This window comes from Cibotium barometz, chromosome 52 (genome assembly GCF_041138505.1).
Source record: "Cibotium barometz isolate CiBa-2024 chromosome 52, ASM4113850v1, whole genome shotgun sequence".
Taxonomy (NCBI): Eukaryota; Viridiplantae; Streptophyta; class Polypodiopsida; order Cyatheales; family Cibotiaceae; genus Cibotium; species Cibotium barometz.
In genome coordinates, this window is record NC_141097.1 from 9,011,879 (window position 1) to 9,030,964 (window position 19,086).

Genomic DNA, 19,086 nt, shown 5'->3' on the forward strand with positions numbered 1-19,086 from the left:
ATCCATCTGGTACACGGGCCACCTCTGAGAAGAAGCAAGGGCTAGAACGGTCCGAATCGTGGTCATCCGCGCTGTCGGTGCAAAGGTATCCTCGTAGTCGATGCCTGGCCGCTGAGCATAACCCTTAGCCACGAGCCTGGCTTTGTGTTTGTCCACCGACCCATCAGCCGCGTACTTGGTCTTAAAGACCCATTTGACACCAATGACTGACCGCTTTGACGGCCTCGGTACCAACTCCCAAGTGTTGTTCTTCTCGATGGCGTCAAGTTCCACCTGCATGGCTTCCCTCCAAGTATCCTGTGAAAGGGCTTCCTTTACGGAAGTGGGCTCTTTATCCCGCATGATACGAGACATAAGAGCATAGTTCACCTGAAGAAGCTCCGCCGTGTTGCTTTTATCTCGAACTCGATGTGATCTTCGAGGGCTGTCCTCTGTGGTCCACTCGGAGGGTAGCTCCGTGACACCTGACTCCCGAAGGGTGTCCATCAACCACCTAGGTACTCGAACAGATCGTGGAGCCTCCTGTGGTCGCGGGGGCTCAACTCCAGCTGCGGGCTCAACCTCCTGTGATGACTGAGGTGGATCAACTGGAGTGGTAGACTGGGAATCATCATCAGACTCTGGATCTCCAAGAAGTGGCGGCTCCTCGACAGTGGATGCTGGAACATGCTCGTCAAAGACCACATCCCGGCTGACAACAATCTCGTTCCTCTCTGGATCATACAACCTGTATCCCTTGGAAAGAGAGTTATACCCCACAAATACCAGCTTGCGGTACTTGGAGTCAAGCTTCCCCCTCTGCTTCTTCGGAATATGTACATACGCGTCACTCCCAAAGACACGGAAGTGCGAGACATCGGGTTTCCTGCCAAAATATGCCTCAAATGGAGTCATATGGGGTACAGAAGTCGTCGGAGAGCGGTTAATGGTATGGACAGCTGTCGCCACAGCCTCACCCCAAAGTGGACGAGGAAGATCTCGATGCTCCAGCATGGTCCTCGCCATCTCCACCACTGTCCTGTTCTTACGTTCAACAACTCCATTCTCCGAAGGCGATCCGGTATTGGCCAATTCCCTCTTGATGCCATGGTCTGCACAAAACCGAAAGAATACAGTCGAGGAGAATTCCCCTCCTTTGTCAGCCCTGAGAGTCTTGACCTGAAATCCAGACTCTTTCTCCACCATCACGTGCCAATCCTTGAACCGAGCAAAAGCCTGGTCCTTCTGTGAAAGAAAGTAGACCCACGTGAATCTGGTACAATCATCAACAAGCAGCATGAAGTAGAGAGATCCTCCCAAGGATGGTATCTGCTGTGGTCCACACAAGTCAGTGTGAATCAACTCCAAAGGTTTCGAAGCCCGCCTGGAAGCCTGCTTCAGAAAGGATTCCCTGTGCTGCTTACCACGTATGCAAGAACTGCAGCGTCCTTGCCTACTACCAACATCTGGCAAGCCAACCACCATCTGGTCCCGGAAGGCGCGCCGCAAAGCATCCACATTTAAGTGGCCAAAACGAAAGTGCCACAAGTCTCCGACCTGAGAGCCTGTCAGTGAGGAGAGTGCAGAGAGTTTGTAGATACCGTTCTCCACACCGCCTTTCCAAACAACTTTGCCTGTCTCACGGTCCCTTAGAGCAACTGAATGCTCCTCAAATTCCACCCGAAAGCAGGTCTTGCATACCTCATGCACTGACAAAAGATGAAAGCCCAGAGCAGGGACGTAAAGAACAGGGGAAGCATGCTTGCCCCCCTTGCCGTCGGGAATGATCTCCATCCGGCCCTCACTATGAATCGGAATAGTGGAGTTATCACCAATAAAGATACGACCTGACTGCCGCTTCAGATCCAGGAAGAAGTCACGGGATGGAGTCATGTGCCTGGAAGCACCACTGTCGAGAATCCATTCCCGAGTATCCTTTGCGGTGAAGCCAGCTGCCTCCTCGCTCAAGACGATGAATCATCGGAGTCCACCATCTCCAAGTGCACAAATGCCGGAGTCTTCGCAGCTGAGGCTGAGGACTCAGCACTCTTCCCTGTCCGCTTAGGGCACTTCCTCCAGTAGTGGCCTTTCTCGCCACAATCATTACAAGATCTTTCGGCCTTCAGCTTCTCTCGTTCTGGATCAGGCTTCTTCTCGGAAGACTTATCTGGTGAAGCCTTCCCTTTGCCCTTGTTGGTATTACGGCCTTTCGACCGTTGGCCAGTTAAGGCCTCCGAACCTCCGCCGTGAGGAGGGTTCGTGAAACGTTCCTCCTAGTCCAAGACCATTGGCACAAGCTCCTCCCAAGTAATGGTGCTGAGCCTGCCACTCGTGATCAACGAAGAATAGAAAGCGGAATACTGACCAGGCAAGTGGGAAAGTAACGTGATGGCCATATCTTCGGACGATATCTCTTTCCCAGCTTGAAGGACTTCCTGCTGAAGGGCCTGCAGCTTGTTAATGTGTTCCCGCATCGTCGAAGACTTTGCAGGGTTCATAACCCGCATCTGCACTTCCAAGGATATCCGCTTCATGGGTGACACCCTGTTGTACAAAGAAGCCAAGTGCTCCCATATGCCTCTCGCCAGCGTCATGTGCTTCACATGGTTGATCACCTGTGGTGTGCAATTGAGGAATATAAATGACCGGACCCTGGCGTTGACACGGTCCCACATTTGTGCCTGTGCCTCTCGGTCCTTCCTCGCTGATAAAACCTCCCCTTCCTCAGCTTCCGGCCTTGGCACCCCTTTGATAATAAAATCAGCAAGATCATATGACTCCAGAACTGACTCCATCATGACCTTCCAGATGCCATAATTGGACCCGTCCAACTGCCGATCCACTGGGAACGTGGGAAGAGTCGGAATCTTCACGTGCTTCTCTGCCATCTCGAGTAAATCCGCCATCTCGGAGAGTAACCTGAAAGGGTGGGTGGGTGGGAAAAATCTGAAAATCAGAATATATGCAAGTGGCTGTCCAGCCCCTCTGCCCGCCTTCCTCTTGCACCTTCACTTCCCGTTCAGCCCGAAACAGTCCACCGATCAGCAACCTGTTGCTCCCCCTCTTGCTCAGAAAAACGCCCAAGATCTGCTAGAGCCTAGGGCTCTGATACCATGTCAGAATATGCAGCGGAAATGATATCCACACTTGGGTAGACAAGAGCAAGTAGACTGCAGAAAATAATCAGCACAAGAAACACAGAGAGATGTGTGTAAACTCTTCTCTATACACAAGATCCCGGAGATAACTGAATGAGAAAGTGGAGGAGGATGGGGGGGAATATATACAAGCCCATGAGGGCAGTCGGCCACCTCTGGAAGAGGCCCACGACTGACTAAATGTCCACGACTGCTGAAAAACAGCAGTCGGCCAGCATCTGGTGCCCCACGTCTGCACAGAACAAGTCGGCCAGCACTCAGATAGCCCACGACTGCTACAGATGCAGTCGGCCAGCCTCAGAGTGGTCCTGGCATCACCTGGCAGCCCTCCAGCCACTAGGAAAAAACGGGAAAAATAGGGAAAAAAGATACGGGGAGTGTGGAAAAATGATATACGGGCGGGCACACCCACAACAGAGGCCCTGGTGTATACAAATAGACAGGAGATGACTTCTAACAGCCTCGTATCTCATAATATACTGGACAGTGACGTATGTAATGTAACTCTGTCTCTGGCTCCATCTGGCATAGCTGACAAATCCTGGCCTCAGCTAGTACTCCTCTGAATCTGCCAGTCTCAATCTCTAGCTGGTGTGAGGATGTGCGCATCTGACCAATAGCACACCGTACCCCATGAGAAAGATGAGTATCCATGTAGCTGGGTCTAATCACAAACCCATCCTGCGTGAGCTGGAGAAGATGATCTCTATAGAAAGCCATCTTCGTACCAAGCTCCTGTGTCGGCTGTACCCATGTCCTCCTAGTGTCCAGCTGAATCAAGTCCTGCCTGATAAGTCTGGTAATCTCTGCCCGTGTGAGAGAGAGGGAGGGTGCATCCAGGGAGTACTGAAATGGAGGTAGCCTTTCCATACTAAAGCCATGCAACTGGAACCAAGCTGTCATCTGTGCATACCAACATGATCCGTCTCCCTGTGATGCCAACTGTCGTGAAGACTCCAGGGCTAAGCGAGCATATCTGTCTCTAGGGAGAGCCCAAGTGCTATGTATAAAGGAGACTGATCGAGTGAGTGCCTCTACTACCAATGGGGGAGCAGCCATCTCTGCACGGATAATATCATGTGGTACTGAGGCCTTGGCCCTAATCATCCGGGAAATCATAGAACCAAGGGCCTCTCCATATGTCTCCATCCATCAGTGCTACCAGCTCGGCTGTGGTGATCTACTGAGGGTCCCCATATCTCCACTCCATACAGCATGGCTGAAGTGACCAAAGTGTCAAAGAGCCAGAGCTTTGTTCGAGGTTCCTGAAACTGAACCTGCGAACACATCCTCTCTAGTCTCCCCAATGCTGCATAAGCTCTGGTCAATCTGGTCTCCGCTGCTCTCCTCAAGGAAAATAGTGGGCCACTGAAAACCACACCAAGGTAAGTATATGCATCTGTATACTCCACTGTCTCCTGACCATATGTAAAGGTGGGTACTGACCTCCTAACCCACTGTGCTGTGGTGTTAAACACCATCACCTTGGTTTTACCAAGGTTAACAAACAATCCACTGTCCTGTGCAAAGGTGTGCAATGCATCCAAATGACGCTGCATCCCCTCTCGAGAATCTGAGATCAGCACAATATCATCAGCATACAATAACAGCGGAATCCATGTCCCTGCTAGCTGTGCTCCTCTGTCACCCTCTCGCTCTACATAGTCTGAAACCTCATCCACATACATCCCAAATAAGGTGGGAGAAAGGGGGCAGCCCTGTTTCACCCCAATAGTGGAGTGAACCATCTCAGATAGTCTGAAACCTCATCCACGTACATCCCAAATAAGGTGGGAGGAAGGGAGCAGCCCTATTTCACCCCAATAGTGGAGTGAACCATCTCAGATATACCCTGAGTAGTACGTACCTGTCCCACAACTGTCCTGTATATAGCCATGATTCCCCAAATCAGCTCTGTGGGCACTCCCATCTCCTGTAGTCTGCGCATCAGTCTGGCTCTCGGTACTGTGTCAAAAGCTTTGCGGAAATCCACAAAGCAACAATAAATCCTCCTGCCATATAATCTGCCCTCCTCAATAATAGCTCTGAGTGTCAAGATATGGTCAAGAGTGGAGAAACCTCTCCTGAACCCTGCCTGCCCTGATGCACGTATGCCCTCTCTCTTTGCCCATCTACTCAACTCCTGCTCAAGAATAGATGCATATAATCTAGCCAATGTGTGACCAATCATGATGGTACAATAATTCCCAGGAAGCATGGGATCCCCTGACTTGAAGATAGGCACAATCGTGGACATATTCCAAGTCTCGGGAAAACCCTCACACATGGCTCGGTTAAACATCATAGCAATAAGCTCTGCAAGCATATCTCTGGCATGAATAAAGTGCTTTGCTACCAAACCATCATGATCATATGCTCTCCCAGTCCTCATCCTGTCAATAGCTTTCCTTACCATCTCAGCAGTAAAGAAGCACATGTCTCTGGGCATGGCTCCGATGGGTCTGGCAGGGGCGGCTGGCCTGCTGCTGCTGTGTACAGGGATGCTGCATACTCACCCCAAATCTCTGTGGAGGTAATGGCTGGTGATGGTGAATGCTCATGGAATAGTCTCCATGCCTCGCCTAAGTCTTGACTCATAAATAACTAATACAAATCCCTCTCTAACTGAGCAAGATAAGCCCTCTTCTTCCGTCGCACTAGGTGCCGGAAGGTAATCCGTGACTGTCTGTGAGTGGTAACACCCATGAGCACCTCTCTCTGTAATCTGATCCTCATCTCTCTGCACTCCTCATCATACCAACTGTTCTGGGGCATGTTCCCAGATCGTCTCCGTGTAGGCTGACTATGGGGATATGCCTCTGATGCTGCAGCATGAAGCGTATCTATCAATATCTGAGTGAGCTCATCTAATGGCCGTCCTGGCTCCTCGGCACATAAGCATCTGTATATCTCATCCGTGTACACGGTGTCAGTCTCCCTCGTAAAGGTATAACGAGTGTGTGTGGAGACCTGTCCCAATGGAGCGGTGCTGCACTGAAATGTAAGAGTGAAGGACAAGATAGCATGATCCACTGCTATTCCAACCGGCCTAGTGCCTACCATAAAATCCTGAAAAGAGGGAATGAGACTGGGCTGAGCCATAACATAGTCCACTGTACTAGCACCATGCCTATGTGGAAAGCAAGTGAAACCGCCCGATGTCGGGAATCTCTATAGGCCATTCAGGATGGCCAATCCATGTGCAGTCCCCATGTCTATCAAATACCGCCCATACACTGTATGCTCCTCATCCTGTGAGAGTCTAGATAGGCCCATATCCCTAACATCAAGCTCCCTCAACATCTCCTCTGAGGTATCATAAAATACTGTCTGGTTATGGGCGGTCATGGCATTGAAGTCCCCCAGGAGAATGATGTCACCATCCCTGGAGAACTCCCAAATGTCATCATCCAAAATAGAAAAGGGAGACTACCCGCTAGGTGATGCATACACTGATGTACTAGGAGCAAAATAGCATATAGCAATGTAGAGATATCTGCCCGTCTCTGCCCTCAGTCTAATCCACATGTACCTAGCCTGCTCATCTCTGCAGACTATATGTATCAGTGGTTGTAGCTCCTCTCTAAACAATACTGCCACTCCTCCTGAGCCCCGTCCTCTATGCTCTGAACGAGTCACCTGTCTACAAGCTGTCTCCCATCGGTATCCACTAACATGTGGCATGGACTGTCCAGGAGCCTGATGCGTCTCACAGTAGAAGATGATGTCCCTCCCAGTGAAACTATCCTCAAAAGCCCCTACATCAAGACGTAGAGATCCATTACAATTCCAAGTAGCAACTTTGAGTGTAGTCCCATAGGTCTCGCGCCGTCATGAAGAGCGCCTCTCCATAATCACCACTCTACATCTCTATAGAAGGCCACTTTCCCTTTCTCTCGGGCTGCCCTTATCTCTGGCATAACTTCTTTCATGTGGGCAAGTTGCGAGAGTGTGAGGTCATCTCCAAGAAATATTCCCGTCTTCTTGAGTGTAGGACGTCTCTTCAGGAAGTCCTTCTTCACTTCCATGGAGGGGAAACGAATGATAAGTGCTCTCTCCTTAGAAGATTCGCCACCACTACCTTCTCTCCTCTTTCCCACTCTCCATGCCTTTGTGTGCGTGGAGAGAGAGAGAGATGGAGGCGACAAAAGGCGGGGTGCAAGCAGGCAAGAGGGCACACAGGCGGGGAGGAGGGGAGGGAGAGTTGTGCAGGAGAGAGAAACGCGGGGGAGGGCAGAGAGAGAGCGAAGGGCAGGCAACGTGAGGGGGGGGGGGGCGCAGGCAGGCAGCAGGAGGGAGGGGCGAAGGGTAGGCAGCGGGAGGGAGAGCGAAGGGTAGGCAGCGGGAGGGAGAGCGAAGGGGGGCGCAGGCGGGCAGCGGGAGGGGGGGGCGCAGGCAGGCAGCGGGAGGGGGGGGGGCGTAGCGGGAGAGGAGAGCGAAGGGGGGCGCAGGCAGCAGGAGGGGGGGGCGCAGCGGAAGAGGAGAGCGAAGGGGGGGGCGCAGTGGGAGGGGACACAGTATTGGGTCCCAAATACCCTCTGTAGGGCCCCCACCACGGATGGTGTATTTGCTTTATTAGAATGATGTGAATCTGAAAGAAAATACAGAAATCCTTGACCTTTCTTGGCTGGGAATTCCCTGCCCTTGACCTGCAGTCCTTCACCCCTTTGCTTAGCACCTTCTTGGCTTGTCTAGCCCCTTTATGCTTGAGCTCTTGGTGAGAAAAGAGATGATCAAATGGGATTATGGGCTCTCCTATTTATACTACTCCATCTAGAACATTCGGCCAGTTCTAAACCAGGCGGCCAGCATAAAATCTCCCACAATTGAGTTTTTCAGCATTTAATGTTGAAAAAAATCACATAAAATGCTGCGTTTTTTTCCCTAATTGGCTAGGCATCATGCGCCTGATTCTAGAAGACTGGACAATGCTTTTGCAAACATCTTGAGGGCTGGGTAGCCTGTATGGGCTGCCCCATACCTACCCTACAGCCATACAAAGGCTGCATCTCCTGAATGTCTGCCTTTAGCCTACCCCTAGGGCTGTCCTACAGCCCCTCCATGGCTGGTAGGTTCAGCCAGGGCCTTCCTGGCCCTCATGGGGGTGGTTCCACACTATCCCCATGCCCACACAAAGACCCGGGGTAGCCCTATGGGCTGGCCCCTTGTTCTAAACGCAAACCCTAACTAACTACTCAGTGATCTGGCATCCGGTACCATACCAAATACACAGAATCACTGACATCATTCTAGAGAGAGACTTACAGCGCGGACTGGCACTGTTTCATGTGCAGGACAATGCACACCTGACCTTGGACTCCTGTGCAGAACAATGCACACCTGACCTGGGACGACTGAGATGGATCCCTGGCTGACTCGTCCCGGACTGGGCTCACATGGGACCAATTCACCATCCCAGGTCCTACACCTTCTGTACAGATATGTCTACGTGGCATCCAAGTGCGGGATGCACGTGACACTTAACAAATTCTCCGAGTGGGTAAGAGGACTGAGACATGCAGACTCTCTGTGGCTTTGGAGACGAACCTACATAGTTCATGCCCTGACATGTTCCAGACTGGGGCTCACAATGGGGACAACAAAATGTCCTAAAAAGTAATCCTACTGTAGAAATGTTGCACTGATGTGAAGCCAGTGAGTCACATAGCACTTTAGTGCAGGGTGCATGTGATATTCCCTCCTTCTGAGCTTGGTGGGTTCATGGCTTCTAAGTAGTCCGCCAAGAGTTGGGGGTACTCTAGAAAAAACTCTTCGTCGAGCTATACGGCTTCATGGGTACCGTGGTCCTTGAACTTCGTGTAGAACTGTCTTTGTCTTCACCCGGATCCATGCTTCCATCTGTGGAGGAGAATCTGTTCAAGCTCAATAACTTTGGCTTCATCTACCACATCCGGTTATTGCTTATCTGCAATATCTTGCAAAGCTGGACCAATGTAGGGCTTTAACCAAGAAACATGGAAAACAACGTGTATAGTCCAACTATCTGAAAGCTTAAGCTTCATGGAGACATCACTGATCTTTTAGATGATAGGGAATGGGTCCAAAGCTGCAACAGGAGGTGTATGCTTCGTGTACTTTCGCAAGGCGCTCCTTGATAGACTCAATGATCTCTGAAAAATTTTGGTGGTCGTTTTGGCCTCCAAGGACAGTGATACCATTCTCTTGAGAAGTGACAAGAAACAATGCCCAAATGCTAAATGCTGCCTCATATGAAGTCCAACCAATGCTAGATGAATGAGTGCCATTTAGAATGGGCTAAACTAAAGGAAGATAATGCTCCCACTTTGACTGCCGATCATGGCAATACGACTTGAGAACATAAAAAGCCAACTGATTATAGATTTCTGTTTGGCTGTCCGTCTACCGATAGAATGCACTGGATAGATGTAACTCAGTTCCAAAGTTGTCGAATAATGCTCTCCAAAAATTTGAAGTAAAGTTGGGATCCGGTCTGACATTATCAACCTTGGCAATCCACCTATGGGGTACCAATGGCAAATGCACAAGCAAGCAATGTCCTTGGTTGTGGCCGTGTGCTTGCATGGAATCAACATGCAAAACTTACTAAATCGGTCCACAATGGTCATGCACCATGTGTTCCGAGATCCAAATGCAGTGGGAAGAGGTCCAACAAAGTCCATACTAATGTCTTGGAAAGGGCCTTCGGGAACTCGCAAAGGTTGAGGTAACCTTGCATGTTTTGTATAAGGAACTTTCACCTTCTTGCGTATCTGGCATGCTTGGACATGTTGATGATAGACATCCCTTCTCATCTTAGGCCAATACTCCCCGTCTTCCAACTCCGGCCATGCAACACCAACTACAATGAAATCAGCCAAGTCATAAGACTCTAAAACGGACTCCATCATTACCTTCCATATGCCGTAGTTGTTCTCGTCCAATTGTCGGTCCACTGAGAACGTGGGGAGTGTTGGGATCTTCACGTGCTTCTTAGCCATCTCAAGCAAGTCTGCCATCTCAAGGGTTCACAAGGTCTTGTGAAGGGAGGGTGCGTGGGAAAAAAGAAGCAGCAGCAGCTGCAAATAATATGCAAGGTGTCTGTCCAACAGAGATGACCGCCTTCTACCCGATCTCCAAGTCCCGAACAGCCCAAGCAATCTCCAATCAGCACCTCAAATTAGCAAACCCTTGACGTCCCACTGTCTCCAAGCTTCAAGCCACCTGGGGCTCTGGTACCATGTCAGAATGCACAATGGAAATGAAGACAGCTGCTGTAGAGATGAGAGAGAGAGAGAGAGAGAGAGAGAGAGAGAGAGAGAAGCTGTGTAGCTCTGCTATATACGCATAAGAAAATCCCGAATACTACAATGGAGAGTGTGGGGGGCAAGGGGCCATATAGGCTGCTGGTCGGCCAGTCCAGAACAGGCCGACAACAATCATATACTCATGACCAGCAAAACCCTGGTCGGTTAAGTCCGAGCAGTCGGCCAGGTCTGCAGATGACAAGTTGGGTAGCATCACCCAGTCGGCCAGCAAAAGGAGACAGGCGACAGCCCAACCACACCCAGAAAAATGGGAAAAATACATTGAGAGTGAGGAAAAATGGGAAAACACCAAAACTGGGCAAGCACACCCACAACAGAGGCCTTGGTGTAATGTACAGACAGGAGATGATTGCTAACATCAACTATCTTTTTGTTGTAATTATTCTTTCTATTTGTTAAATTCTACACATGATCATGTAAGGAAAAGTAAAAAGCATACCGTTCCTGAAACAGAGACAATGATGGTGCCCGTCAATGTACCAAAAAGCAAGCCTGCTGACATAGTTAATGGGATGGCCGGTATTGCGAGAATCTGCACACCAAAAAAGCTACCCATATTTCATTTCTATAAAACTAATAGACTTTTGAAGGTTTATCTAATCTTTTCTATTCATTCAAACTCAGACAAATAGGTGTGAGCACCATAAAATACAAGGTTTATCTAATCTATTTCTCTTCATTAAATCCACAGAGAACACCACACCTCACGAACACAACAACGTACCCATGGCTAACCAGGAGACTTATCTGCCTTTCCAACACCATACCAGACATCAGATCATTGTTTGGTGTTTTTAACATGTTATCTAACCAACCCAAGGCGAAATTCATAAAGAGGCACCCATGTCAGTGCTTACATACATCACAAGGACTTGGACTATGGCATCAACTACACTTCATGAAAACTGTTGGTTCACATTCATGACTTTGACCGAGGCATCAAAATAGGCACCCAGCGCTCTGTAATAATGAGGAGCCATTTGCATTGGGTTCCAACAGTGTGACACTCCTTGCCCCAAATAGTTTTCAAATGACAGATTTTGGGCATCTGGGCAAGAGCAACCACTGTCAGAGACAGGCTGCCAAGGACCAAGGAGGCACGAAAACTGCAAACAAATGATGTTTGCTGCAGCAGATCACCGGGAGACTGCAAAATGATGCTGAATGCTGCATTTTATCTTTGAATGTGAAAAAGTATTGGATAGTCTTAACCGCTGCTTTTTTTCGAGTTTACCATGCAAATCAGGTGCCCGTTCAGCCTGATAATTTTTTGGGTAAACTAGCTTAGATAACGGAATATGAAGTAAAGTAAGACTCACACGAAACCACTTTAAAGATCCTAGATAGATTACACAGGGTGTGGGGCTTAACATGAGTCTGACGCAGGAGAAGCAGACATGAGATACGGTACTGGTCCTCATGACCTGCTTGCACTCCCTCCCCACCCTTCCCCCCAACTCCCAAGGCTGAAAGGTTTTTCTTGGCTTGCTAAGCACTCAATCTCAGACTGGAGACTGGGGACTCATCTACAGGTACTGCTTCCACAGTATAGCTGACACATGATTTGTTTAACTACAAAGTGAGCCAAGGGCTGCAAACTGCTCAGGGATATGATATTATGATGCCCTAATTGATGAAAGCAAACCCCTCAAATAGGATGGGCCAGGAATTTCATCTCTTTGTAAAACTGCCTCAATTGTTTAACAGGAGGAAAAGTTCATAGGAAAACTTGTGAAAATATGCATGTAATTACCCAGGATCAAGATGACAAAATTTAAAAACCATGTGTACAATACCACAGAAGCCTTTGCACATCCAACCATGAGAATAGTCATACGAGAAAGAAGATCCTACCTCAAGACCAGCATATACCGCTACAAATAGTGCATATCCAGCCGCACCATAACCTGTCCAGCAAAGGTAAAAAATAAGAATGCTTTCTACAGCGCCTGCCCACTCCAGAGACTAGAAACTTGAGTCTCGTTAGTAAAAGCATAGTTACAAGGAATGGAACAAAAACAGCTAATCATGGAAACGGCCTGAATCTAGTGTTTTAACATTATATAGCATAAATGAAGTAGCATCTCAATCACTATAACAATCAGTCATACCAAATCAATCACAATCTCAAATCTCAATATCAATTGGAAAACCAAAAGGGGAAATTAGGGGAAAAGTATGAAGAAATAGAGGAGAACCTTGGGGTAGATCAGGATAAATGGGGAAATTTGAGGGAAATCAGTCGGAGATACATTAAGAAGAGAGTACGAGTGGATTTGGTTAGGAAACGGCCATTTCCGTGCATGTCTTTGACAGTATTCTTATGAAGGCAAAGTCTTCATATGATTAAAAACGTCTGATGAAACAAACCATCACATATGCACATTAAGTACTCACAAACGATGATATGATCTAAATGACTGATTCCTGCGTAACAGAAATGTTGGCATCACAGCTTGCATAGAAGAGTGCCACTAGAATCGAGAACATTGATCAAGATTTAAGCGAGGAACTGAGCAGCAAACAACTCCAATTCAGCAGGTACTCTTTGCTGAATTGCAGACCCTGAAGATCTTCAATAAGCACTGGAAGGCTGCAGACATCTGCAGTCCAAGAGGGCTGAGACCTGAAGTGAAGAGGAATAACAAATAAAGGGTAGGGGGGGTCTATTTGTAAGGAACTTGGTAGGGGGGGTCTATTTGTAAGGAACTTCCCCCGTCCCCCCCTTCATCCCCTTTTTCGAGCTGGTCAACCTGCTTCCCTGCTGCGGATTGGGGGATGCGCAGGGCCGCGCAGGGGGGGGGGGGGGGGGGGGGGGGGGGGAAGTTGGGTTGGGGGGGGCGCGTGCTCTTCAAGTTGCCCTCTAAGAGCCCTTCCACTTAGGGTGCCTTGTCCGAGCTGCTTTAGGGCTGTCCAAAGCCCTCCAAACAAACCCTAACATGTACCTTAATGTCAGATCCTTAAATTTGCTGCAGCATTAATGCCAAGAGCCTGTTCCATCTTTTCCCTGCACCAGCTGTTCCTATGACCCAGCCGGAGGCAAATACCTCCAGTGAAACAAGACCTCACTAATTGTCTAGCTCATCAGCCATCAAAAGCTCTATTCGAAGCACCCCCGATCCTGAGGCTAAACTTGAACCCACCACAGCAGTACCTCAAAACTCCAGTGTCCCACAACACTCAAGCCCGACATTAATTGTTGGGTGGGCTAGCACTCCACCTAAGCTTGACAAAGTGCTGATCTCCTCAGAATCCCCTCAATTGAAGACCCCTGATTATGAGCACTCCACACATTTGTATAAGCATAGAGCCCCAATAAAAGCACCCCTCTTATTGTAATAGGTCTTTCAAACACTAGGAGCTCATCCAAGGCACGTCCGGCCTAACCTCAATAATAATTATAGCATTTTAGACTCATAACATACTCCCTTATCTATACTAGACTTCCCCCATCAAGCATTGAGGTATTTTGTTTTGTTTTCCAAGCCGCGGTCAACTTGCCACAGATGTGCCCCAATAAACTCGAAAGGCCAAGTACCCTCGGTAGGGGTCCATGTACTGTGGGACTTGCCGGCGGGCTCACCCACTAAAAAGCCTTCATACCCGGCAGGCTTCCGAGCAGAAAATGCCATACCCCTTTGGGTGTCGGTTCATGAAGGAAAGGAAATTGCAGTACCACTTGAGAACCTGCCCAAACTTCTAACCTCAAAACATCCATATATTCTTCTCTCTAATATACATATATATATATATGTATATTAGAGAGAAGAATATATGGATGAAGGATTAGAAACGATTATGAATTTTATATATATATATATATATATATATAAAATTCATAATCGTTTCTAATCCTTCATCGCTTTTCAATACTTGAGCTTCCAAAGTTATAAGACAAAATATACCGTCACACATGTTCATCAGCCAAACAAGTTTGTATCATAAACTCACATCTATGGATCATTCCAATCCGAGTGAGAACTTACACAAGGCATCTGCTTGGAACTCAAGTCTATTTACAACTGAATAGAGACTCCCTTGAAAAGCTAAGCAACTAATTAGTTGCCCTTACAAGAGATCTTTCACAAATTTCCAACTTGAAGTGCAATTGATCAAATAGAATGGGAAATGGAATCAACTTTGCTGCAAGCTTTACAAAGTATGTATGCAACTCTCAGCAAATAGAAGACAATCTTCCTAACCATAATATTCCCCAGAAACATAAGCACTTACATCCATACAAGCATTTGATTTTCCCACTCGATTGAATCTCCGGATTCTAGGTGATCGACCCACTTCATGTTCAATTCAGTATCCAAATCCATGGAAATTTCATGCCATGGGAATCCAACTCAAACTATCTATCGCTAACCCAATTAGCTAGCAAGTTTCAACTTCTCCTCAAACTAATGAACTATCAAGGGAGACTTTGCCAAATCCTTCCATCTAGGTCAATTGATTCACAGCCAAGTAGATATCAACAAGACCATAACAAGCTTAGAATAATATAACCACACCTTCCCACTTCCATTCGGGAATAGAGATACAATGTCCCACACCCTCTCACACATTTCTCTTTATTGACTTGGCATTACTGGCCATTTTGAACGTATTGTGGATACTTAGATGCATTGCACAAGGGTTGTCATGACACTAAGAGAAAACGTCTTCCTTGTGTCCAATCATCAAGCATGTAAATAGGAGATTAACTCAATTCCCAAACTATCTTATCTTTCCTATGCGTAGAATAGAAACTTCTAAATTACTCATCCATTCAGTACTTTCAATATGTACCGTACCAGTACCATGCTTTCCATACCCATACTATTTTAAAAATTAGTTGTTAATTGATTGATTTTCACTTTGTGTCCTATCTATGTGCCATCTTTACTCGATACCGACTCTTCAAACCCCTATTCATGTTTTTCGTACCCTTGTTCCTAGCCCTCAACTTCTCCCAATTGCCTTGCTCCTTCAATTTTCCTTTTCAATGGACTCATAATGCACAAGGATCTATTAATATTTCAACTTGTACTCCGTCTTGACAGTGATAGCTTCCTTATTTTCATACTTATTTGTGTGTGTTGTCAATGAATTCAAATTTAAACTAGTGTCTCTGGTCTATTTGTGTGCCTTAGCGCATTTGACATTTCATATACCATCATAAGGCCAAATGAATCTGAACTTATGAATAATTTTAAAAGAAATAAGAGAATCACTAAAAACAACAAATCAAAAACAGGAAAGCTTCATATAGAACACCCGAGAAGAAATAACAATGACTTGCAAAACTAGACAAATACATAACTAAATCACACATACACACAACTCTTTATTGAACCACAACAAAAGAATTTCTAATAAACAAGCTAAACAAATTTTCAATGACTAATTAGCAACGACAAAACAAACTTTAAATGTCTAAAAGAGTATAGTCGATGGATATTTCAATTCTACATGTCCATTTCATGTTAGTTGTGACTGATGAGTGCTTGATCGTTCATTCTTATATAATGTTTTTAACCAAGTTCTATACGTTTTAACTCTCTACATAACTAAAGTATGTGTCCTCATCTCATACCGCACCTACATATATCCGACCACATTGTAGGTGAATTATAAACTCGTAAGTAATTTATTATATATATATATTATTTATATATGCTAATTGAAAAAGTGAACATACTCAAAGTACTTATCCCGATGCATGCTTTGCGTACTCGTACCATACACGTATCGTACCACACTGTACCTAAATTACTGAACCACTATGCCTGCAAAGAATGATAGGAGACCAAACTCAATCTCCATGAACAAATCAAGTTCACAAAACCAATCCTGTTTTAAGGCACCCACCTCTTATGATTGTAGAACCCATTCTCAAGGCAAGATCTTATATCCACTATGACCAACACACTTTTGGACCTTTGAGATTACATATGTAATGAATATCTCAACCAATGAGTTTACTACTCCCACCACACAATGCCACACTTGTGCATCCACTTCAACATTTACTTGCAAAAATTCACAAGTTTTGTGGTCACACTAAGCCCATAAAGCAAGCACACACTTCCTTTATCCACCAAAGTGTACAAATGTCTGAGAGACCAAGGCAATAAAGCCTCCATTCATGATAATCCAAAGCACTCCAACTCAAAGAACTCATTCTAGCTCCATCCTCACGTGAATCCAGACTATCAGAAATTGGTGGCAAATGCTCAACTAGCTTACCTTTATGTATCTCTAAAAGAGTTTGCACACTGAGATTCCCATATCTCTCATGCCAAAGTTTGCTGCTACTCAAGTCGATCTAGACTGTGAACGCTGAAGCTCATTACAAGTTGTTCCTCCGAATGCCCTTTGCAATGACCTTATTCCATCAAGAATGACTTCACCATCCTTATGAACAACTTCCATCATTCATAAATTGAGAAAAAGTACTTCATGTCAAGGCCTAATCCTTGTCAAACAACAACTACAGAATATCCACCACCCTAGATCCTCTCAATGGAATCATGAACAAAGATCAACCTCGGACAAATACTTTTATAATGATTAATTGAGTTAACCACCATGGGCAAAGCTTCATTTATATTGATTAATTTGGTCAACCATCATGGACAAAGCTTCATTTAGAATGATTAATTTAGTCAACCATCGTGGGCAAAGGAAAAACATGTCCTTGACACAATATATACCTAGATGAATCCAGGAACATGCCCAAATTCACCTTTTAGGAACGTGCATGTTATATACTCAGGGTAGCCAACCCACAAGACTATATAACTATCAACTCCATTATGCATAGTATGGACTAGATACTACGACATCCCCACTAACGTCATCAGTCCCCAATAGTGGGTGTAGAACTCTATATCAAGATATGCTCTCACACATGCACTCCACACACATACACACACACACACACATATTCACACAAAGCCCTTCATACTAAGTTTCTGTCAAACCTCCGGAGATGCAGGGCAGACTCAACCATAATGAAGCCTAGCACTAAGGGAAATAGCAAATAGAAAGAATTAGTGCAGCAAATAAGTAGTTGATAGGGCAAATGCACCGCTAAAGATAGAAAGAATAAGCACAATATCAACTGGCCGCAACTCGAACGAAAACAACACAATGTGAAATCTCCATGTCCGCTTATACGGCTGAATTATATACCTAGATGAATCTAGGAACATGCCCAAATTCACCTTTTAGAAACATGCATGTTATATACTCATTGGTAGTCAACCCCCAAGACTATATAACTATCAACTCCATTATGCATAGTATGGACTAGATACTATGACATCCCCACTAACGTCATCAGCGCCCAATAGTGGGTGTAGAACTCTGTGTCAAGATATGCTCTCACACACGCACTCCACACACACACTTTTTTTTTTTTGTAATGATTATTTCGATTACTAGTGGGAAACCTCAGAATGAGGAAAACCCACAAAAAGCATCATATACAAGAAATGCCAGAGTTCATAGTGAACAGGGGCATGATCAAAATATATCCGTGAAAAGGCTATACAATGATGGGTCAATCTCATGTAGAGAGAGACAATCATAAAGGGATTGATGTAAAGATTCTTTGAAATAGTGAAAGGCTTGAATGGGCGGCTCACCAAAAACAGCCCGATTCCTGGAGTACCAAATCGTCCACATGGCCCAGTAACGAAGCCAATCAAAAAAGGCCCTATACTATCTGAGAGCAGGAGAAAAAATACCAAACAACCAAAAATGTTTCCCAAAAGAAGCAGAAGGGAAACGAGCTCGAAGAAGAGCCGTTATATGATCCAGCAAAAGTTTAGTTGCATTACAATTCCACATCAGATGGAGAATTGTTTCATCATGCGCTCCACAAACACAACAATCTGAAGATGTCACATGGTGCCTTGCCAGGAAAGAGCCAACTGGCAGAACAGCCAATAGACATCGCCATAGAAAAAGCCGACATTTTAACGGCATCTTACTGCTCCATATCATCCTGAGCCTTTTCTTCCACCAAGCCAAAGGCTTATGCATTCTCCAAGCATCATTTGCATAATCATGAACCCAAATTTCAGGAAGGAGAAAGCCATAGACTGTATGCACCGAGAGCTGTAGCAGAGACAAAGGACCACGAGTAAGTATGGGCCTATGCAAGCTCCAATCGTGCAACCTATCCGACTCTTCAAGAGCGGGAAGAGGCTCAAAAGGGGCCAACAAACTCTCAATCTTTTCCCATAGGGGACGGTAATGATGACTTAGGCCAAATTTAGGACAAGCATCTATAAAAGACAGAACATGGCCACTATCATCTAGCACATCTGCAATGAAATAGACACCCTTTTTGGCAAGGAAATAAGCTTTTCTAGGCTCTTGCACAGCCAAAGGTCGCTCAAAAACTCTACTCCAATGAATGCTTTCCAAACGCAGTGAATTACAGTTAGTATTCACTCGAGGAGTCCAGCTGAGAAACTGTGTAAGCTTTTTCCATGCCAAAATTAACTTTGTGGAGAAAGGACAACCAGCAATCTTGCCTTCAAAATGGCCAAACACAGCATCCCAATGCGTGATGGTCCAGTTGCCAAACGATTTAGTGGACATCTCAACACACATATCTGCCAACATAATCGCCCAAGGCTGCC

At 46.1% G+C, this 19,086-nt stretch overlaps 1 protein-coding gene across 1 annotated transcript in view; it reads right to left on the bottom strand.

Moving 5' to 3' along the window:
* Positions 1-19,086, bottom strand: part of LOC147608763 (SNARE associated Golgi protein family) — a 106,319-nt gene that overhangs the window by 63,086 nt on the left and 24,147 nt on the right. The window contains exons 3-4 of the mRNA XM_086788136.1: positions 12,299-12,351; positions 10,884-10,976 (exon numbers count right to left, since the gene is read on the bottom strand). Coding sequence (XP_086644262.1) covers positions 10,884-10,976; positions 12,299-12,351 — 146 coding nt within the window. The remainder of the gene's footprint in view (positions 1-10,883; positions 10,977-12,298; positions 12,352-19,086) is intronic.